Source organism: Bombus huntii, chromosome 6, assembly GCF_024542735.1.
Source record: "Bombus huntii isolate Logan2020A chromosome 6, iyBomHunt1.1, whole genome shotgun sequence".
In the NCBI taxonomy this organism is placed as follows: domain Eukaryota; kingdom Metazoa; phylum Arthropoda; class Insecta; order Hymenoptera; family Apidae; genus Bombus; species Bombus huntii.
In genome coordinates, this window is record NC_066243.1 from 10003871 (window position 1) to 10027609 (window position 23739).

General features: G+C 41.3%; 1 protein-coding gene across 3 annotated transcripts in view; it reads left to right on the forward strand.

Annotated features, from left to right (window-relative positions):
- Positions 1 to 23739, forward strand: part of LOC126866422 (uncharacterized) — a 211985-nt gene that overhangs the window by 126695 nt on the left and 61551 nt on the right. For all 3 annotated transcript variants that reach the window (XM_050619986.1, XM_050619988.1, XM_050619987.1), the window contains exon 5: positions 22230 to 22858. In XM_050619986.1, coding sequence (XP_050475943.1) covers positions 22230 to 22634 — 405 coding nt within the window. In that variant the 3' untranslated portion in view covers positions 22635 to 22858. The remainder of the gene's footprint in view (positions 1 to 22229; positions 22859 to 23739) is intronic.

Below are 23739 nucleotides of genomic sequence, written 5' to 3' on the forward strand. Positions count from 1 at the left end.
AATTAACGTAAACACGGGGCCTTGGAGTCCCAAGAGGAAAGTTGGAGAAAGAGAGGAAGCCGGATGTTGGTCGCTTTGAAACGCTCACCAGCTACTTGATCACTTTTCGTCGAGAATGGACATCAGAGACGAGGTGCTTTCTCCTCGTGAAATTTTTTCCTCGGATATCTTCCGAGAACCAGCCTCTTGATTGTCACTTCCGGGGAACGTTTCACATCGTAGAACACGTTCCGGAAGGATGCAAGAAATTTGGACCAGATTCTCAGCTCAATGTAGGTACTCGACGGTTTGGTTAAGGCTTTTCCTTGTTTATTAGAGGATTTCCAAGAGACAGAAGAGCCGCCCTGGCTTTTGATCTTCCTTCTTTGCTATCCTCTGTTCTGTTTATGTGCCACGATTCAGGGGAACATACTCGGTAAACTGCAGTTGCACGATGAATGCCTCGTGTAAGAGAAGAAGATACATAAGTGTGGTAGCAGTGTTGGCTTTTAGTGAACAGCTTTTTTTCATGAATGAGGTGGTTTTTTGAGGAATAGGGCCATTTACGTTTCTAGAAGAGTGAAAAAGAAAAGAAAGATGAAAACCTTTGTGGGGTGTATGATGGTATAAATATTCAAACCCTCTGTTCTCTATAGATCAATTTTCCTTACACTTTTTTAGCAGCATTTAAAAATATTTTTGGAATTGTTACTAGTTTTACTACAATTATTATATCTATTATGAAGATATTCATATTATCGCTGGATAGAGTAATTTCTCATACAAGTGCTTAAGAAAAAACACGTTTACGACAACACTTCAATCATGAAAGGAATATTTAAAACAATGTAATCAACATACACTGCTATGATTTATAATCCGCAATTAATATCCGCACGTCCTTCCAAATTAAAACTGACATCGAACCCTCAAAACCTAGCTATAAGGAGAGATCAGGAAAACAAATATATCGTTAACCCTTCAACGATCAGCCCTTGAACAAGGAAACTATCGGTTCGCGAGTTTGCTCGACGGTAGAAACCTTGCTGGTTTCCGAAATTCCTATTGTTGGTCGTGTCTTGACGACGTGGCTCGTATAAATCCAGAGGGAAGAGGGTGATGGTAGACCGCCCCCGTCGGGTTTCACGCGTTAATGCCCCGGGAAAGTGCGGAGCTGAGGTCTGAAACAGATTCGTGTGACGAGGGTAATGAAAGGTTGCCGGAAAACACGAAGGGACCTCCGTCGTGTTGATGGAAAATATCTCACCGCGGTGGAGTGCCTTGATGGAAAGCGTTCCGCTGGACGATCCTTCGTTGTCTGACACGATTTTCGGCTTGCAAACGGAAGAAGGATAACGGCGAGAATGGGCGAACCTCTTTTGACCCATTATTCTTTGATGCTCTCGAACCTTTTTGCGTTACTTTGTACTTGTTTCTTAAATAGATCATTCTCGTTCTCTCATATTAAGCTTCCCACAAAAACGGAATCCCTTTCTGTTATAATTAGTTACCAGTAAATGGCACAAACGATGTCTTCAGGTTGTGATCGAGATTCTATGCTGTCATTTTCTATGCTGTCACATTATAAATCGTTAACAGTTATTCGTTTATTTTTATAAATTCGGTTAGTAGTTTACTGTGAGTGCAAGTGTATTCTGAAAAATTATCGATACGTATGTCATTAACAAGAATTTCCATCGGGACAAGGTTCGCGTGTGCAAAAGGGATTAAGGAATTGTACAAGGAAACTTTAATTATCATTTATTCAGATTATATTACGGAATGGTTTAAGTAGAAATAAATTCGAAACCTATAAGAAGATTAATAATATTAGTCGAGCTTACCTCGTATTCAAGTAATCAAGTTCTCATAAAGAAGGATACAATAATTTCCCTACCGATTCAATAGAATTACTCGTAATGAATTTAATTGAAGACAGTAAGTTATTAAATACTGAAATATTTATTCAAAAAGTTAAAGTTTCCACGACACGAAAATTGATAATGTCGATACAAGAATAGAGCTCCATATGGTATCGGTGGATCGATTACCCAGATCCGGATCGGTGACTTTTCGAAACTCACCTAACCTCGTGAGGCAGCGCGCATCGAGACACGTCTATTTCCAGAGCTAGCATACCCGGTGGTAAATAATGGAAAGGATTTCCCTTCCGACGACACGTCTCGTGTCTTCATTTTACTTGGAAAACCGACTGGCTCGATCGATTTCTCGTCGCCGTGAATCGGATCCCGCCGACAACGCAACGTCTGAAATCTAGGTCGGCCGCCTCTTATCGAGCTTTTTTTCTCAAGAATCGACGGAATTGAAATATCTCGGGGACTTAGGAACATCATTTCGATCCCAAAAGTGGGCGAATACGTTGCAAAAAGTTCCTTTTCACTTAAGAAGATCAGCAATCGAGTCGCAGACATAATCGCCAGTATTTTTACCGAATACCGTAATTTTATTAATCGTGGAAATTTTTATTCTCAATCCTTTTTCTATTGTGGAACTTTCTGGGGAACGCATTCACAAGACAAAATTGTGATTTGTATGAATTGCGTTGGGAATCGGAATCCTTTTAGAAATCTCGGTTTTCACGTCTCAATCGATAGTTATAACGTATCAAATGTTACAATATCTGGGGCTCTTAAAAAAGAAAGAAACCTTCTTCTTCTTACGTTTATAAAATGAATCGAAACTTTATAACAATTCCGCCATATAATTAGAAGATACATTAGATTCCACGTTGTGTTTACCACAAACGCGTATTAGCAATTTTTCCAGGAAGCTTTTCGATCATAAGCGATATTATAATTGATGAGGGTCGGAAGGAAGCTGAACTGAAAATTTAATTACACTATGTAAATAAATATGTTGTTCGATCTAATCGTCAATTAAATTCCGCATGCATACATCGTTTTCCACGCACGCGTAATTTAAACTTACCCAGCCATTGCGATTCGATTACATCCCGCGCCGATATTTTACGGGTTTAATTAATATTTCGCGAAAAAGAAGGAGACACGAAATGGACGAAGGGGGAGTGGGAAGCAAGCAGGAAGTCGTCTATTTCAAATTGTATCGATTCGAATAAAGTTGGCCGTACGTTGGCCGCAGCCAAAATTATGTTTACAACTATCGGACGCAATTTCCGTGGAATAATTACGGTTTAATCGATATACCAACACGACCGTAGCCGAAACTTTTCCCGCGGACGTTCCACGCCACCATCGTATTTGTATTTACGCTGACGCACAATTAATAAGCGTACGTCATCACTTTTCACGCGGAACGTCGAACGTCGATACCATTAATTGGCCCGAATTCCCTTTGACAAATTGCCCTCGTCACTCTCGTTCGATTCTCCGAGGTAAACGATCCTGGAATAACGGGCAACTCTTTTCGTTCTTTCGAAATTCGATCTTAATGCTTTTTCGATAACAAAATCCTGAATTTTTCACGTTTTCTTTTTTCTTTTCGCGACATTTTCATTTTTAATTCCGAACTATTTAACTTCAAGCGAAATTTCAAGGTGAAATAGAAATGTGACGAATCTTCTAACCTTCCATCTAGCACATTGACAGAACGTTTTTTGACAACGTTTCGACATTTAAGCACAATATGAAGTTTCTTCGGTGGCGTCAGTCGGTCGAGTCTGGGGGATTTACGAGATTCGGAAAGAATCGCTCGCATTATCCAAGCACTTTTACGTTACCTGACCATCTGTCTCGGGCGTACGCGTCATAAACGCGAGACCTTACCACGCCTTCTGCCGCGTACGAATTTTATTATACATCTTATGGCGCCATTTGTTGCTGGCACCTTTTTATTGGTCACGGTTCGTAGCACTTGGGAGACTTGTTGCGGAAAGATTGAAATTGCATGGATGTGGATGAAAAAGCAAATTTCTAATCTTATCGTCTACTTCGGCACACATTTTCGAGTTCCGAAGAATTCTACGTGTTGATTTTGTTACAATCGTTTACGTGGCGAATTTCATGGCTGAATGAGCTACTATGAGTCACAGTGCGTATCGTTTTATGAATCATATTAAATCTTTTTTTCGACTAGTCTATCATGATATCATACATTTCTTAGAATCAGATAGAAAAAAACAGTATCGTTTTCTGAGAAAATAAAATTATTTTTAATTAATTCGAGACACTCGAAGAACCAATATTCTCTGCTCGTGATTATTCGGTAGTCAATGCACGTTGCTTGAATGATTAGAGTTTGGAACACATACCGGGTAACTTTTATAAAACGATCGATTAAGATTTCTCCAAAGCGGGAAGAAATAGGAAAAAGTCGATCGAACAAAAAATACACCGTTCCAGAAGAGAAATCTTTTCATGTATACGGCGACGTCGTAGGTGGCGGCGTCGAGGTGATCTCAAAGCTAACTCAATCTTCTTCAGTGGAACCGTATATTTTTTATACACCATCCTATTCATTCTTTATTTCTCTGAGAAATCGTATTAAGATACTTGGATGGAAAAAATGTTTGGTTTAAAAGACATTTTAATGTTAACGTTGAAAAACCTATCGCATGAAAGACAAGGAAAACGTAATCAAGAAAAGTATATACCGCGCTGTCTTTCTAACAACCATCTGTCATCCCCAAAAAATGATATAACGGAAACGAAAGTGCGCATTGCTCGAATAAAGCAGCATATGTTTTACAAATAACAAGAAATCCTTACTCGTCTTTTACAGCCGAAGTTAGGTACAAACTTATGTAATAAGAAATGCATCGTTCGAATAATTATGAGCAGTAGAGTACAACTACATCACTCACATCATTTTCAGCAATAAATTACTACCAACCAACGTTTTACACGAGAGACACTATTGTCAGAATAAAGTACGTACAAAACGTATGTAGGCGAAATTCGCGTTCCCATTCAACGTTTCATATTCCACGGAATGAAAACGTTCTTGTAACGAGGTCGTATTACGAGTCAGTTCTCGAGCGTGCACACGCGTTCGTTTGTCAGAGCCACTCGGCGAGTAATATTGTCGCGAGCTCTTCGCCGATCGAAGAACTTTTTAATCTTACCGCGGCGTGAACGAGCAGATGCTTTCAAGCTTTTTGTTCGACTCGACTCAACGCCGGCCCGCCTCGAGCTTTCGATCGAGAATTTTTCCTCTTTCGCCGCGAACTTTCGCTCGAGAGATTTCGAGCAGCGCCATTCGATTTTCCTCTTTCCCCTCATCTTCCTTTCTTTCCTTTCTTTTTTACTCAACTTCCTTCTTCTTCTTCCGAATGGCGACGTATTAACGACGAGTTAACCGAGATGAACTTCTCGCTTTTTTCATCCGCACCGTTTAATCGAGTCGTGCCACCTGTCTCGCACAAGGAAGCAACGAGCGTCTTCAGCTTCGAACAATTTACACTCTGCTTTCTTCAATTCTTTAACTTGGATTAAAAATACCATAGGAATATTCCGTACAGAAATTGATGTAAAAAAAGACCTTATCAGCAGGTTGTTCTTAACCATTGAGTTATGATTTCTTTAAACATTTCGACCTAACGCCGGGTCATAACTATCAATCGAATCTCGTATTCGGTTCTTGTCGTTCTGACATAAATAATCGTACAGTGTATTGTTTGAACGATATCGTATGACAAAACCTATATATGTGTGTACAAGTGACGCCTCGCACAAAGATTCTCTCCAATATCACCGATTCTCAATCACAAACAAAACCAAAATGGACCTACAAAGCAAGAAATCCACAAAGGGATCCATCAAATCCCTTAAAACCTTGGTATCGTCAAAGAGAAGGAGGATGCACGTGTAGAACAATATCTGGAGAAGCGAGGCCACGGTCTGATCTCCGGTTTCCGGCTGCAATCGAACAGGGGCAGCTTTCGTCGAAAAGCGGAACGTCAATTTCCTCGAAGCAACGGCGACTAGCGACTGTCCATCCATTGCAAGAAACGCCTGAGACACGGAATCTTGCTCTGGCGCGATTTTCACGCTGGATTTGTCGATTCCGTGAACGCGTCGATTGTTTCATCGCGTAAAAAGTTTTTCGGTAGTCGGGCCAGCCGAAGTGGAACCAGCCGCCAGACACCGGAAGGGGAGGAATGCGGGCCACTGCGAGACGGGAGACACGGTTTTGCCCGTGGAAGGAAAAAGTTCGGCCCGATTAAGTCGAAACGAGCGACGCGAGTCGACGTCTCTTTGGCTACTTTGCCCCGAGACGTCGGCGAACTTTCGGTTCGGCGAGGAAGGATCCCGGAAGCAACGACGTGGCGTGTCTCAACGAGAAATCTCGCGTCCAAAGCATCCTCCAAAATGCCGTTGCGCTTCACGGATTAAAAAACTTCCGGCCCCGTGTAAACGCCTGGAATGACAAGTTCTTGCGGCCGACCAGGAAAACTGGCTTCCGTGCTACGCTTCCGAATTAATTCGCCGATTAATACCTTGACTCGTGCAAGCTCAGTCGTTTCTGCTTTGCCAAATGTTTCCGATATTGGACGAAATTGAGTATATCGCGAGAAATTGGATGATTTACGGCACGTTGCGACGTAATATAGAAAGTTTGTCACATGGGAACTCGGTTTACGACACAAGTTTATTCAATGTATGAGGAGATGAGCATTGTTGGAGGTTCTGTAATTTTGCTTTATGTTCTTCTTCGCCGCGTAATGATCGGATAAATCGGATAAAGAATTTCTTAATTTTGATAGCAGAATATAATCGAAGGGGATTTCATTGTGATGAAATCAAACGATTCATCGAAACGGAACTCTGTGATTCACCGTAATAAAGACGCGTGAAAATGACTATGTCGATCATCATTGAATAATTAAATAGCGCAAGAAACCAACTCGAATTCCATCAGATGACGTGGTTGCAGTTGTCGAGCATATTTTTAACATGACTCAACCGTCAAATTAAGATTACCAAAAAAGACTCGACTATTGCAACTACTCGATCAATACCAGTTATCGAAAGTATTGAAAATAGTAAAGCCATCATTCACATCACGAAACAGCACACATTCACATTCCATTTTCAGTCCCCGAACTTTTACCAAATCACTCAGCCATCCAATTCATGGCAACCCCTATCTCTAAGAAATAATCTGCCTAAAAGAGAGCACAAAAAAGCTCTGTCTCCTCCCGTTTGTATAAAAAGAGTCGATGCGGGAGGCTGACAAAAAGCGGCGATTTTTACGCGATGACTAGCCCCATAGACGAGTAAATTCGTCAAAGGCGAAGGCAATTCGGCCGTGTGTTCCACTCGTGGTCGAGCGAACTGTGCAGTTCACAACTCGAAGGCCGAATTTTACCATGGGATTTTTTCATCTTTCGAGCGCAAACGAAGCGGCAGTCACTTTCACGAGGGCGATTCTCGTCTTGACGCGGCGCATGAAGAGCCTACCAACGTTGAGGGATGAAAACGCTTGTCTTTCAGCTGCGTTCTCGTTCCGACAGCAGAATTCCGGATACCCTGGACGTTGAAACGACGTGTCTGCAGAGATTTCGTTCCGGATACCCTTCCCGTGACGCTCGAACAACCGGGTGGGGGCGAGGAAACGCTCACGTGCGTGCACCCGCCGGAATCGGGAGCGATACGTAACCTCGAGGGTGAGGCTTTGTGCCAAGCGTGAAAATGTAATTTTTAGCGCGACCTTCCCTGCTAGCGTGGTTACCGCTCGTGGAATATTTTTTGTCGCTTTACGCTATCTAAAGAAAAAATTGAAAGGAAATGCAGAGTCTAAAGACAGAGATCTTTTGAATTTCTTACGACGTTACGGAGATGGTTTTCATCTGTTAAATATAAAAATGAAATTACGGAATTCTATTTATTTAACTATGTCTATCTTTGTAACAAATTTGGAAGAGCAAAGATGCATAGGTTATATGCAAACGTATGTAGAGTATGAAAAATTGCAACTATTTTCACAGAACTCTCCTCCCACTTCTCAATCATATTCGTGTTCGTAGATATCTCATACGCACAACACACATCCTTGCCACGCGCAGGCAAATTTCCACGTGGCACTGTGCATCCTATTTCACCTCGTTACTTCTCTCTCGTTGTCGATACTTTGGTATACAAATTCGCTCGATTCTTCATCGTTCATCATCCACACGAATCTTCTCAAGTTCACCAAGTTTCGACAGTAATATTTTTACATCGCCTTATTGAATTACTGCAGACGGTAAAACACAGACGAGTACCTTCAGGAAGCTCCACTGGAACCAGGAACCGGAACAACGATCGTGAAAGGAGGATCGGTGTTTTCGCGGTGCGGCGACACGCAGATCGGCGCAGACCAAACACGGAATAATACACAAAGGCCGAAGCTCGAACAGAGGGTTGGAGGGATCGCGTTTTATTTACAGCGTGCGCGTGTGCGCGTAACCAGCGGCATTAATTGCAAAATCCCGTTTAAGTGTTAACGTAACGTTTGCTTAGGTAGGGAAATTTTGGTCAGAGGTGCACTTAGTCGACGGTACATACGGAATTTAGTTTCTGTATCGCGTTACCACGGTAACAGACCTGGCCTGACCGTATCCCGTTCTGTATCCAGTCCATCCTGCGGTCGGATAGGCCGATCCCCTCTGAGTTTCGGGATGACGTCAACAGAGAAAGGCGGATACGAGAATGAAACGATGAAAAGGGACGAGAAACGTGGACAGAGAGACAAAAGGCAAAGGGACGAAGACAAAGACGCGGCGAATGGGACTAGTTACGAGTGCGCCGAGATAGAGAAACCGAAGGGAACAGAGACGATGAATCGTTGCGGAAACTCCGCCGGGAGAAAGCGTTCAGGTAAAATCGCGAGAAACTGGACAGTTTCCTTGGCATCCGCCAACAAACTCCTCGTACCACGGCTTCGTTCGCTCTTTCCTACCTACGAGTTTTCCCCGTGCTGGCTAACGGTAGACTGGATAGGGTGATCGCTGCCAAAAGGGTGGGAGAACACAGGATGAGACAGAGAGGTCGCGTTAACGCGATAAAACGACGCTGACGCGAATTATTATGCGTCGCAGGTTGCGATCTCTGGTGACGGGGGTGGATGAGAAGGAGACAGTGTAAAGCGATCTCGAGATGGGGACAATTGTTTGCATCGTTCAACTTGGCGAAAGTATGATAACGATCCGTGGTTTGAGGAGACGAGGAAATTTAGATGCAGCGAATATTATGCGTTTATATACGCGGAATTAGCCAATTTGAATAGAAAAATTTACGTTACTGGATAAATTGAATTTCTGATAAATGATATAAAGCGAGCACTTACAAAATGAAACAAATTAATTCGACCAACACTTTTTCATCGTACGCTACTACGATGCTCGAACCAGCATATTTGTATGTTATCTTATCTAGCGTTCTATCACGCTCGATAACCTCAGTGAGCACTAATTGCCTGAAGCCTCGCATGTTTTTCAACGATATTTGAAAAAGAAACTTGGCGTTCTGTCTCATGCTGCGATCTACCACCTGTACGTACGTAGATTTTGCCTGGTTGGCTACGAATTGCATACAGCCAGGTGCCCTCGGTGTCTAAGAGGCCGTAACGTAAAACGAACGGTTGCACGACCGTGCACGACGAATCACGGAACTGTGCACGAGTGCGACACGGTATTTACATTTAATAGAAAATCTCTCAACGGCGATCCTCTTGCACAGGGCGATGGATCCGTCGTATCGTAATTCAATAACGCTGAGTGCGCCGCGCCGGCCAATAAGAGTGGCGTGCAGTCGCTAGAGGAAATGCATACCGATCGACGTTCTCCTCTTTCGGCCTCTCCCTCTCCTCCATTTTCGTTTCGCATCTCCCATTCGGCCCTTTCGATTCGTTTTTCCGCGCGTACCCTCCCGCAAAACATATCCGGCCTGTATCCTTTGTTCGCGTCGCCATAGGCGAAACAGCAACGCCTGATGGGTTTAATTATGATTAATGCCCGTTGCCGGAATAGATTCCCTCTGGTTATTTCAAGGTGGATCGAAGGATTTTTACGGGGGATCCTTTTGTTCCGTCGTTTCCCCCGAAACAACGCCTGGAATGGGAGGCTAATGGACCGATGCCTTTCAGACCGTAATGAGAGTTTAATTGGAGTAATTGCTGCCCCCTGTTTCGTTCCCCGTATTGTTTCACATTGTTTGTGTAACTTTCAGAACGTGTTTATGAAGTGTGAATCTGCTTTTCATTCGATTCGCGATTGGCTGCCTGCAGCGCGACCGTGGCAAGTAGAATTACTACGTCATGGGTCAGACAGGCTGCGCCACTGAACGTCCATTAAATTTCAAACTCCTGCCTCTACCTTCCTTTTCACGTGTATTCCAGTCGTGGAAAATATATGTTCGAAAAATCCTTGTTTCCTTATTTCTCGCATACGCAAGATACTCTATGGCAAGTTTTACACGTTATACGAAAAAATGTTGCGAACTTACTTCGCTTTGATGCGTTTTTGAGATTTCAAAGCGATCTTCGGTCTCTGAAAGGGTATTACGTTTCTCCCTTTAAGTAAACGCGTAGTTTATTCTCCCACGAATTCATCGATCTGAATCTACTGATTTTTCAAAATCACCTATGGTCATCTATTTTAAATGCAAGATTTGTTGAAATTCCAAACGCCGAATTACTCTGTGTCATCTTAAACTCGTTCCATTAAACCGTTATTAGACATCGTTTCGTCTGATCGCAATTAAACGAAGAACGTAATAACTCGAAAATGAAATACTCGAAACTTCTCCGAGCGGCGCGATGTTAATCCAGTAGTTCGTGTACCAGAGCCAACGGAATAATTCACGAGAACGTCGTGCCAATACGATCAAGTCACTGGACGATTTTAACACGAGGATCGTTCGCTCGCGATTAAGAACAGGCACGGGCAGCTCGATGCTTGCAAGCGGCGCCGATGAATTTCCCATCCAGCAGACCGTCACTGTGAATTTCGCGGCTGCGAAATTCTCGGCCGCGACGCGAATGGAATTTAACGCTTGACGCTTTATTGGATACATCTTAGCGACCGGGATAACGCCTCGTTACGCCGAGCGTAACGCGTTCTCGTGACACGTTTCGTTCGTTCGGCATCGAGAACGAGTAGCAGAGCAGAGAGCAGACAAAGATAGGATTTTCGTTCTGGCGGTCCATAAAACGCGGCAGAGAGGCCGGCCAAGGTGCCCGTGCTGTAAAAAACTATATAATACTCCCGGTTAATTTTTAAAGCACCACTTACGCCCGGAGGCGAGCCCCGCGCTGGCGGAAGTTTCGTTATCCCCGCCCGTGAAACACACCTTTTTTAATAATGCTGTAAAAACCCTCTCAACCTCGCTGGGAGCCTCTTGGAAAATTACAATTTTCTCTCTCTCTCTCTCTTTCTCTACTCCGTCCAACCTGTTTCTTTTTCCACCCTCTCCCCTTTTCTCGTGCCATCGTGTGTATCCAGCATGTAATGATTCGACCGTCTCGTTTTTCCTTTCTGCCTTGAGAGCTTCTAACGTTCGTAATCGATAAAAACAAGAACGAAGGACGAGTACGTGGACGAATCGATTTTTACCCTCTGCCTTGTAACAATGTTTAACGGTGATTTTTTATTTTGGTTAATTGATAGGGGCGTTCGAGTCGTAGATACTTTAAATTCTTCAATTGTTTATCAGATCATTCGTTGGTCAGGTAATTCTGTAATCACAAAACTAGAGGATAATGAAGGCAAATTAACTTCGAAAGACTGGCGATTCGAACGAAGGGTCAGGTCATCTTTATCGAGTAAAAAGTTGAAAGTCTTGCTAAGTATCTCATACTTACAGTGTGTATCATATATTTTCGATCAAAATTTGAAGATGTTGTTAGTAACTTATATAAAATATCGAAGATAGAATATAATATAGTTAGAAATTATAAAACAACAATAGCAAACTTAAAAAGTTTTAGAATTTTAAAGATTCGTAATCCATTAAGCGTCGCAGTTGAAAATTTACAAAATTTTTCAAAAGTCTCACGTATCGAAGCATATTCGAAACGATTCGAATCTTTCAGCTTTCAGCGTTTGAAACGTTTCAAAGCGTATAACTAACTGTATGTCAAAATGTCACATGTTATTTAGAGAATAGTGAAAGTAGGCGGAAATGTTCTTTTTATCACTGCACGAACGTACGTTTTAATAAATCTTAAAAGGGAGCGAGCATCGCTTCGGCTGGCTATTAGCCTTCTTGGAGGTAGCTCCGTTGGGAATTACTGAATGGCGTGGAAGTAACGCCGTCGAGTTTCTACTTGTACAAACTTTGCCTAGTGGAATGCACAGAAACGCTTAGTTAAGCAGAAATAAGGCCCTAAACGTTGCTGCTAGATTAAATATAAACAGCAACGAAGAAGGTACAAACGAGCCCTGGCAAGGATTCGCTCGTTGCTGCTACTTGCTACCGGGGCTTCCTTTCAGCCTTCGTCTTCGCAGAATATTGTGTCGCTGCAATAGTCGCGACCCATCAAAATTATCTCGGGAATACGATTATTATGCTATTTTAGCCAAACGACTCGGGAAAGTTTGACTAGGAAGTCGTTCGAATGCTCGTGAACCCAGCAACTATTTTAACCAATATAATTTGTAATTTTGTGTATTCCTAGATTCATTCATAAAAATAATTTCTGTAAGTTTATTTATTAAAGCAGGAGAATGTATACAAGGCTTATAAATTCGAAAATAAACTTTAAAAAATATTTCCAACGTGATCACTCTTCTCTGGCCTTAAAATGGCGTTATACAATTATTGTTTATACGTTTACGTTCTGAGTGGCTTAATCGTATACCTTTGTTAGCCATTACGATATTCGACGTTCTCTAGTACTTGGTAAATATTCGTGTACGTCTTTCTTGGATAGTTTATTTCATTTTCCAACACTGTTTGCCCATGTAATCGTCATTTAATCATCTCCAACCTTTCTCCCGTTTATTTTCCACTCGACACTTCGAAGAAACACGAGTAGCGATAAAAAATTCACGGAAATTAGGATTCTTGACAGGCAGATTGCGTAATTAAAAGTTTCCTTCCGTTCGAGAACCTTTTAAAATTAATTGGACAAGTTTCCGGAGTTGCAGCCGGGCTGGGAACAACGAGGAACCTTGGCCACGACCATCCCCTCGTTGCGGAATACATAAATAAAGAATCGTTTAACTGCATCTCGTGTGAGCCAATCGTCCGAATATCGTCGCAAGGCGCTCGATGTATCGAGGTAAATTTGAAAAAATACGATCGTTTCTCTCCAATTTCTAGCTATTTCTTTTTGCGGAACAATTTTTTTTATTTAAACGTATAAAAAAAACCTCTGAAAATGCAGAGAAATTGCGAAAAATTTATTCTACTGAATACACTTTGCTGTATAAAAAATTTAGTACCTTCGAATGTGAAATTTGAGATCTTTCAATTACGCTAAAACGTACGCTGGGTTTTCATCGTTCGCTAATATTTACAATAAGATAATAGTAATTAAAATCAAAAAATCAGCAAAAATATACTTATCACCACGTTTCTCGCTTATGATCGTCGAATATAAAGAAAATGCCGAATACGAGAAGATTAGGGAATCTAAGAGTTCGATAGGTTTCCGCATTTTGGTGGTGAAATTCCGTGATATTTGAGAGCTACCATTGAATCGGAAAAGCGTCGTGTAATTCCTACCGACGGGAATAATTAGTTCGCGCAGAAATTTCCGCTTAACGACGAATCGATGATATCCAACCGACCTGATTAGCACCGTCTCCTCTTAGTTTCCAAATGGATGCTGCTAACTCGCCGTAAATATCCTTCCGCGGTAATAAATTACTTTCACCTATTCCTATATCCAGCAACGTTTATTCCCAATATAATCCTTTTGTAGTATACGATCAAAATTACGTATTAAATATCGAGTTTTATAATAGAATGACTTTCAAGGTATTTCAGTTATCTGGACAGTCTTTCCGCATCTTCATCCAAACTAGCAGAAAAACATTTAAGAATCCTTTTTACTGTGTTGTTCAAGGTAACGGAAATAGGATACTCCAAATGGACAAAGTGCCTTACGCTGTATCCCAGGCTTTCTTTCATTCCGTTCGATTGGACTGTTAAAGAAATCGTGAAAAAGTGTTTATACAGACCATGTTTCTCCAGCGTTGCTCTCTACGTTGTCGGTCCTTTTTGTTTTCCATCACACAGGCAATCAAAGATGAGTCTGTTGTACGTTTCAAAACGCGTCTGAAACGACACTAAGCGGAAAATGATCGATCTCCTCTGTTCAATGCTTCAAACTTTAAATCTGAATCTCGATGATCACTTAGTTATTTCGAAACAAAAAAATAAAGGAAGAATAATTAGGACATTAAACGGCGAATTCCTTAATTTTCTGTCTAACGAGGACTCGGAATACGAAGTTAATCCATCGGAGTCGTCGCCATCTAATTTCAGCTGAAATTTGTTTGCGAAAATCAGCAGAGTCGCAAATCCATCGCGATCTTGGTTGATCGATCCGCGGGATCGAACGCGACGCTGTAACTCGTGGGCAACGGACGATCAATCAAACGGTATCGGCGCATTATCAGGGTTAAATTAGCGAAACTAATTTCACCGTGAGCCGCATTAACCCGATAGCAGATCGGACAAGGTAAATACTGGGCCGTGATTGCGCCCGGTTAAGTGTACCTGTACGCCTTAACATAGGCTTCCAGCGTGTTTAGAGCACGCACTAATTTGCCATCGACCGCTTTGGGACCGCTGTTTATACTGTGTCCGCTTCTCGAACCGCTTACAAAAGCTTTCCTTCACGAACGCTCGAAACATCGTTTGTCTCCTCGCTAGCGGCTCGAAATATTCCAACAGGATCGCTGTGTCGAAAGAAAGCATTTCACTTTTTGAAAATATTTAACAAAAGAAAGCAACAATTTAACAATGAACCGTATCACAAGAAACGTAAAATGCAAATGTTTAACACTTTAGAAACTCTTGTGCGCTTTTCGTTAAAAGGAATCATTTGATCGTCGTAGCAAAAAATATTATAAACTTATCATTCTTGGCTATGAGAGTGAAACGACAAAATTCGTCTTGATCTTTCTAAATGACGATACTATTGTTCCAAACGAAAAGATTTTATTCTTACATCGGTATACTACACTTCATGCTTCGTTATCCTCGATTTTCTACTTCTCCGTTTCCCATTACGCAACAGAGGCATCGGATAACCAATCTCGCGTATTCAATTCAATCGATCCGAAGTATCATTTTTAGATATTAAAAAAAAAGAGGCAAAGGTAATTAAACGAACAAATAAATAAGCATGTAATGGGTAGGAAAAAGGGGCAAAATGGAAGCAGAGAAAACAGCAGAGGAGAATTTGAACAAAACGACACGGAGTATTCTATTTTCATCGCGACCATTGAAATTAATTTTCCATTTCGCGTTGAACGTACGAATTAAATCTAGGGCTCGTTCGAGTTTCTGATTAGCAGCGTTTCACGGTCGTCGATGATTCCTTTTCTTAGCGTGCGTTGTCACCGTGTAGAATAATTTTACACGGCGATCACCTTCGTACAAGCAATCCTTTTTCAAGATAAAAATAACTGCGGCGATTCAACTCGAGCATAAAGTCGCGACAAGACCCGGTGTGAAACGATACCATTAATTATAGCAGCACGACTGACTGAACGATTGACCGTGCAATTTCAATAATTAAGTCGGACGATTAAGCGAATAATTATCGTGCATTATCATTCATTATTCTATCGAGCGTCCAGTCGCGTACGTTATCAGGTATTGATCCTACTTGGCCCGAAGCAGGTCACATACCGTTTCCAAATGTAAAGCTGGTTAATTTACGTAATGGAAGATCAGATGAAACCGGACACCAAACGTCATAATATTTCGATAATGCATCCGGCATTGGGCGCGAGTTTTCCACGCTCGCAAAACGAATGGGAACGAAAGAAGAGAGAGAAGAACGACGATAGTGTGCTCCATCGAGGGCTATGATTCCGCGTGCGCCAGATATCGATCAGTCGCGAGCATTTTCATTAAAAATTCGTCGGGTTCTCGCGGTTGATATTTAGCCCGATTCTCCATTCTAAACGCGTCTACGTCTGTTTGATCGAAATCGAATTATTCGGCCGGTTTTCGTTCATCGTATTGTTACTTGTTTTTCATTAATTGTAATTTTATCGCTAGGGGGAAATGCAGCTGATTACAATTGGATTAGTGTATAGACGAGAAGGATGATTCATTTTAATTACAAATGAATAAATATTCAATTAGCCAAGCTTTATATATACACGCGAAACAACGTTTATCGTGCCTTTTCCGGTTTGATCGCGGTGAAATATTTTATGCAATATACATATATTATATCGTAGTTTTTTAGAAAGTCGAGATTTTTCAATGCTGCTTTAATCAGTCGGTAAATGGAAACATCAGCGAGGATGTTGCGCGAGACCGATGACCTTGCTGAATGATTTTCCTCCGTGAAAAGAGGAATTCCCTTGCCGGAGGCGCTGGCAAACTTCCTCGAGGGCAATCGAAAGTTTGAAAGCGGAGGGCAAAAACAACGCGGCCCTGAGAGCGTTTCCGGTGACCTTGCCGGGGCCATTTGTCTTCAACTGGCGCGCCGGAACTTTCAATCAAATCGCAGCATTTGGAAACGCCTTCGAGGGCCACGAATGCCTCTATTTTGCCGGAAATCAAACATTTTTCTGCGAACCGTTTCTTGGAACTTTAATATCACGCTCAGGAGACGCTGCTATATTTCGATGTCTGGAATAATTGCAATATTGAGAGAGCAGTTTCTCTAGAATTTCTTCGTAGGATAAATTCGAATAAAATTGCTAGGAACAGGAAATTTAATAGAAAAGTATCAAGCGATCGCAGCAAATGATTAGAAATGGTGTACGTCAAGATTTTTAATATCTCAATTTAGCGACGTATCTTAACTTTTTAAAGATACCATCCCCTTAGCGTACTATACTTAATTAACTTATAATCTTACTATTTTATGAAAACAGTGGACTGGCTTACATCATTATTAATTTGCAATTCTCCAAACGACGAAAATTACATTGTCGACGGATATATTATAGTTAACCATCTCCGCTTTATGTTCGTACCGAGAAAGAATCGCATTAGTCGTAGAACGATCCAATATTCCTATCTGTCTTCTTTATCTTTCTCGCATACCTTAAAATCCGAACAATACCAACCGCCAAATCTAAAGAGTTATCTCTCGTCACATGTTCCCCTAAAAAATCATCAACCCCAATTTCTCTCAATGGTCGTGCCGCAGTTAGAACCACGCTTAAACGTGCTACAAAGCGGAGATACGGCCAAAAAAGTTGAAACGCACCCTGAAGCATCACCTGACGGGTGGCCGGTACCAGTGACATGACAGTAGGTCCCGTTTTCAATCGCAGAATGACAAACGGGACGACACGTGGGGCATGCGTTTGATCGCGAAAGGGGCGAGACGTAGTCGTGGATAGATAGGGTGGATTCAGAGCAGAAGGATGAACGAGATGATCGTCGGAACACGGTCTTTTGTGCTTGTTTCTAAGGTCGACTGACTCCATTGCCGAAGGACAGCGACGAGGAGCCGTCGGAAAGCTTCTGGCCTCTCTTTGTCGGCGCTTGGTCGTTCACCCTCTTCCTTTTTTGAAGCTCTTTGTGCCTGTTTAATTATCATACACATCGTTTGAAGAGAGGAAACGGGGGAAACAGACGAGGGGATGTTTAGAAAGTTTCGGGAATTTGTAGACATTGATTATATTTGTCTTTTCTCGTATTCTTAGCGGGTATGGGTTATCAAGTAGGTTTTAGGTTCTGAGTATTTCCTAATATTTGTTTTATCTTTTTTATTCGTTGTCCAAATAGATGGAAACCTTTGATTGTTTTGCTAAGCAATTTTATTGCTTACAAGCTTTCTACATCGATATGTTACCAAACGCTACCACTAAAAGACGATAATAAAGGAAAAGAGATAAGAACGAATAAGGTTTAAAGATTGAACGTGTTTAGATGGTCGAACAACCCTAGACTATGGGTTTCCTGAGGAAATGGCCACTCGACACCTGGCCGTTATAAAACCTATCCCCCTATCCTGAGTATTTCGACTTGCCATCTTTATCACCTACGTCTTAACGTAACTCTCGAATATCGTCGTACACGGTCTACTCGGCCGAAAGTTTACAACTATGGGTATCATTACTCTTCCCTGGTCCTTTTATTTTCACCGAGGAATCGTTATCAGCCCGCACTGTCCGCAACTTCTCCACGCGCTGTGTTGTTTGTTCTGTGTCTCGCGTAGTCCCACGAGGTGGAGGGAAGAAGGTGAAAAACAAAGGGGCAGCAGAGAAAAAAAAAGAAGAGCAGAGGGAAGAGAGAGGAACTTTATTATCCCGGCTAACTCCTGGCAAATTCGTTTATTTGGCGCAGATAGCACAGCCAGCGCAAAAGTTTCGGCATTAAGGACGCTGATAGCAATGCGATGGCTGGCTGTTTTTGACGAGGAAACTCGTCGCCCGATGGTCAGCCAACTTTCTGCCGCGTGTCTACTTTAACACACGTGCAATGTCCTTTTTTTCGAGAAAAATTAAAAAGGAGAATAAATTCTCGATATACTCAACACGAATGTAATTAAAGTTATCGTAACTGAAGTGATTGGTATTCTTGTGAGATAACGAGATCGCTAGGTGACCCTTTCGTATTCGTGTTAAATTAAGATAAAGAAGAGAAAATGAGAAAGGACGATCTGTAAAGGATGACAAAAGAGGAAAAGAAAGAACGACGAAAAGAGTTGATAAAGAAAAGAACGACGAGATGGAAGAGTAAAGGTTAGAGAGAGTTCCATCAAAGTTATGTTCCTTCGACGCTTCGATACAAAAACACGAAGGATCTACAAGATTTCGTCATCGTATAAGAAAAGCCAAACTAAAAATTCCGAAATGTTCTAAAAATACAGAAAGATACGAAGGATGCTGTATCAAAATGACGTGATTAGAGAGAATGGAAAGTGGTCGTTAGCAAAGTTTTGCGGAAAAATGTGAAGCATTATTTATAGGATTTTGTCGCCATACGAGAAGAGCCAATTCTAAAATACAAATAAAATAAAACAATTCTAAAATATTCTAAAAATATAGAAAAATATGAAAGATGGGCATAGAAAGATTATGAAATTAAATGATTAAAAAGAAGAGAAGATGATCATCAGCCAAGTTTAATTAAACTCGATGAGATCGCGCCCTCATCTTGGTGGCTGTTCCGATCAAACCGACCTTAATTAACCGGTTCGCGATTTTTGGCAAATTTACAGCCTCGCCAGCATCGTTCGCAATTACTCGCGCATTTTCCTCATTCACTGGCTGTAACTCGATTGATTCGAAAACGCGGAATCGCCGGAAGGACACCGTTGAAACGGACCCAGAGTTCGTTCTCATCTCTGTATCTCTCTTTTCCTCTCCGCCTCTCTTTCTCTCGTTCGTTCCGGTCTTAATTCATTCACCGTCTGCAGAATATCGCGTCGAAACTCGAGTAATTCTATTAACGGCGGCCAAGAATGCGAAACAATTTAGCAAACACCCGCCAGACGTCCGTGGACCCGGCGTATAAATTTTTCCTTTTAATAATACCGACTAATTGCCGCCCGGTAACCGGAAGCCCGTAGCGTTCCCACCTCTAGCCGCATATTTCAAGATTCCCAGTTACTCCCAGCTTCAGGTTATTTTATCGCGAGGCACGAATTCCTCAAGTTTGTTCCGTTTCATTAGAGCCGTTCCTATTTTAGGGGATATTTAGGAACTTCATTTCTAGATCTCTTACTTCACTTTCCTTTGTGTTTTGTTGATAATGCGATAGTAAATTGAGATAACGCGAATCGAGGAGTTTATGTGAGATAAACGATACAGATGTCAAAGATAAACATTTCTGGTAGAAATAGAAGATGCATTTTTATTAACTTTCGCACTTATATCATTTATAATTTAAACGCTATGAACATTCAACGTTCCCCATTTTTACAGATTCGAAGGAGAAGTAAAAGGTAAAATATTTTTGTGAACGCGTAAAATTTATTTATTTGTGTATTATACTTTTATTTTTTAAAATCAAAGTCTAATTGACTTTCACGAGGATAGCGCTGCTTTGCGATAATTCGAAACACTGCGATAAATTATTTCAATGTTTATATAATTTCTTTCTCGCCACATACCGTATGAAGTTTGGCTCCTTTTTCGCTAAAAAAGAAAAGTTAGATTTTGCTGTTTCATATCATTTGCTATTTCACTTCTAATTATAATCAGTTTCATGATTATCGTAAAATACAATCGTTTTAATGGATTTTCGGTTAGACATAGTTAACACCAATAACGACATATTAGCCAATTTAAGAGTATAACCGCATCAGGAACAATTTTTAAATTTCTTACTCGAATTTTCATAACATTTTAGAGATAACGTGATCGCTATTATCGCAGATTTTAATCAATTTCCGATTAGGCGATTAATATGGATAACGTCGTAAGAACATGACTTATCGAGAATCATTTACTAATGCCTCAGTGAATTTCAAGTAGATGTCATTAGTTAAATTGGTAGCTAGAATTTGTGGTTGTACAAACGGCGTAGTTTCTGGAAATCATCTCAGGCTACCGCCGGCATTATAACCAGCTTCATCAAGATTTGAGGACACGACATCGATGCCAATGCGATGATCGTTTGCACATCGCCCTCCATGGAATAATCCGGATCATACTACGAACTTTGATGCGATGATTTGGGTCACGTTAAGCTACACCATTTGCTTTTGATCGAATTTACTGTTCGAATTAATATTTCTTCCATTTGAAGATCACGCAACAGATATCTGATATATCCACTTTTGTTAGTTTTTTAATTTTCATGTCGCTTAAGTGGCTGAAAAAATATATTTTAATATGAAATAATTGAATAATAGATTATAAACTCAAAACATTTTTCTAATAAAGAAACAATATTTGTTTAGTTACTACGTTAGCTTAATTTAATTGATAACAATCGATGTGACTCTCGAATCTTATTAATATTTTTTAAATAATAGAATCGTATATTTAATCCCGAAAACAATTACCAAAATTGTTTTGGCGTGGAGTTGCTTGACAACGTATCGATTTTTTAAATTGCTCTTCTATAAAATACGAGAAATATGACTGACTTATCATGTTTTTCTCTCCTGTGTCTCTCCATTTGGAAACAATTAATCGTGTACGAAAAAGGTAAACGACAAACTTTCGTTTCCCTTGCTAACTTCTCTTTTAATCTTCTCTTTTAACACGTCGATATTGGCCCACATTTTACATTCTGTCGCGCGACAGAATTTCGATGCGTCGCGCACAGCTCGAGAAAAAATCCAATTGGCCCCTGGACAATGAATGAAAAAAAGAAAAAAAAAGAAGGTAGAGAAAGGTACACGTATGCGACCACGTATATATGTATGTCCAGGTGACTGTATGAGAAACGTTACGTTCACCGTGGGAAAATGTTCGACAGTGGCACGCCAGAGACACATAAATTGTTCGTTTCCCGCGGCGAGAACGCATGAATTTATAAACAGCAAAGCGGCGTCATTATTACGGGAAAAATCATATAAATCTTAACGCGTGGTCGAGTATCGTTCCCTCTGGACTGACTAGTTCTTTCATCGTCGAGAATCGCAAGATAAAGAGATGCGTTACAGCGAACTCTGATTCAACCTTTGGTGAAAGGAAAATACACGTAATTTAGATTTATAACTACTGTTATATCTAGATTTTATAATAATAAACGTAAATAAATTCATAATGTATGGTCCAAATAATTCATTTTGTCAAATTAATTATACAATACAGTGTTTATACGGGGATTAAAACGATATTCCTCCCATAATTTCCATTTGCCGTTTCCGGAATTTTAACGATTATAAAATATATTCCACCAGGTGTACGAAGTTCGAGTATTTTTAATCTTTCAAATTTAGTCGATACTATACATTCTTTAATACATCCATATCTCTTTGTATTTACCGTACGTAAGTTTAAAGAAATCGTCATGAAACTTATCGCACTCGCGCAGATTACACAATCACCGCTCAACTCATCAACTTGACCGTATACCTGTAATAGCTACTTACAACTTCGCAGTTTAAATACTCCATATACTCCCCAAAATCATGTCAAAGTCATGCGCGATGCACTCCTCATACCGAAACCCGAACAACTCGAAAAATCTTCCAAATCTAACCTCCCATATATTTTCCAGGTCACCAGAGCTACCAGTACCATAATCCCGAAAAACGACTACCGCTGCGAGGCAGTGGAAACTAGTAGAAACGCCAGACCTATATTCAGAAAAGTAGTCGAATTGTCTCGGTGGTCGCAAAGCTACGGGAAAGAAAACGACAGCGATGAGTTGGCTGCAAGAGGGTTGCTGGGCGGAGTGGCTGCAAGAGGGCCAATAAGGAAAATGCCTGGTCGAATGGCGGAGCATCGTGCTCCGCTACACGGGCCATATAAGTGTCCGTCCCGGGAGAAGCCGGTCGCGGTACATCAGATAAGAAAACCTGGTCTCGGAATAGAACCCTATTATGTTTGCTATAAGTGGCCGTGGCCAAGGCTACGAGGAGATGCGAGAGCGGCTCCTGCAGGCGGACCAACAGGGAGATAAGAAAAATGCCTGGGCTGGCCCTCGTCGTAACCGCAGAAGTTGTAATTATACAGTGATATTACTACCGAAAAGAATGAGGGACGGCGGAAGCTGGTATACGTGGAAGTGGTGTTCCCGGAGACCGCCGGCATTTTACCCTGAATCTGGATGAAGATACGTCGTCGCCAGATAACAGCCGCCACGAGAACGAGTATTTATTGTTGGCCTCAAAAGCCGGTTAAAGGGTGAGTCGTCCATGGCATCTCAATTAACGAGGAATTCGTTGCATGTTGTCTTGTCGACCGGCAGCCAATGCCTGTCTTGCTACCGGACACTGGTCCACCAGGTTCCGTCTCGCTTACTCCTTCCACCGCGATTCGTTTTATGGCGTGGCCTGACGAAAATATACCCGGTCGATTGGTTCACGCGATACGCGCTGCCTCGAAATCGTGCCACCAAGAGATTCTTTTCGAGATCCAGCACCGCGATATTGGCGCTGAAGAATTGCGCTCGACCGTCCGCTGGAACTGTTTCGGTGTAATTGGACTCGTGGAAGTGCAGGTTTGTCAGATTTCGAACGACTGCTACGAGATATAAGTAGACTCGTAAAATTCTTTCTGCGATGGGTCTCGCTTCGGTAATTAAGGTCTGAAGAAAGGTGCAGGTTGTCACGACTTCGAGGTGGAATAGTAGTTTTATTAACGAATATAAATGTTCGATATACGGATAAGAATGGAAGGAATACGCTCTTTTCATTGAAATGGGCCATTCACGACTGCCGATATTCTTCTTTCCTTCGTATGATTCCTTACAATTTCCCTGTGATTCATACGTCTACAATACGTACGTTTTACAAGCTTTCTGGATTTGTTCTTTTCAAATGGAATAATATATTAGACGAAGACCCGTGTATAAGTAATATCAGCAAGTTTTAGATATTTTTAATCGTATAACAAGATTTCACGTTCACATAAGTAGATTTAGACACTAGTCGGACACTAACTAGACTCTCATTACGAAGTTCCACTGTAATCATTTAGATAACCAAAGACAATTTTGCAACATGGTATAACTTCACTATAATGCAGCGACAGGAGCTTACATCTCGATTTAAAAATACCATTTC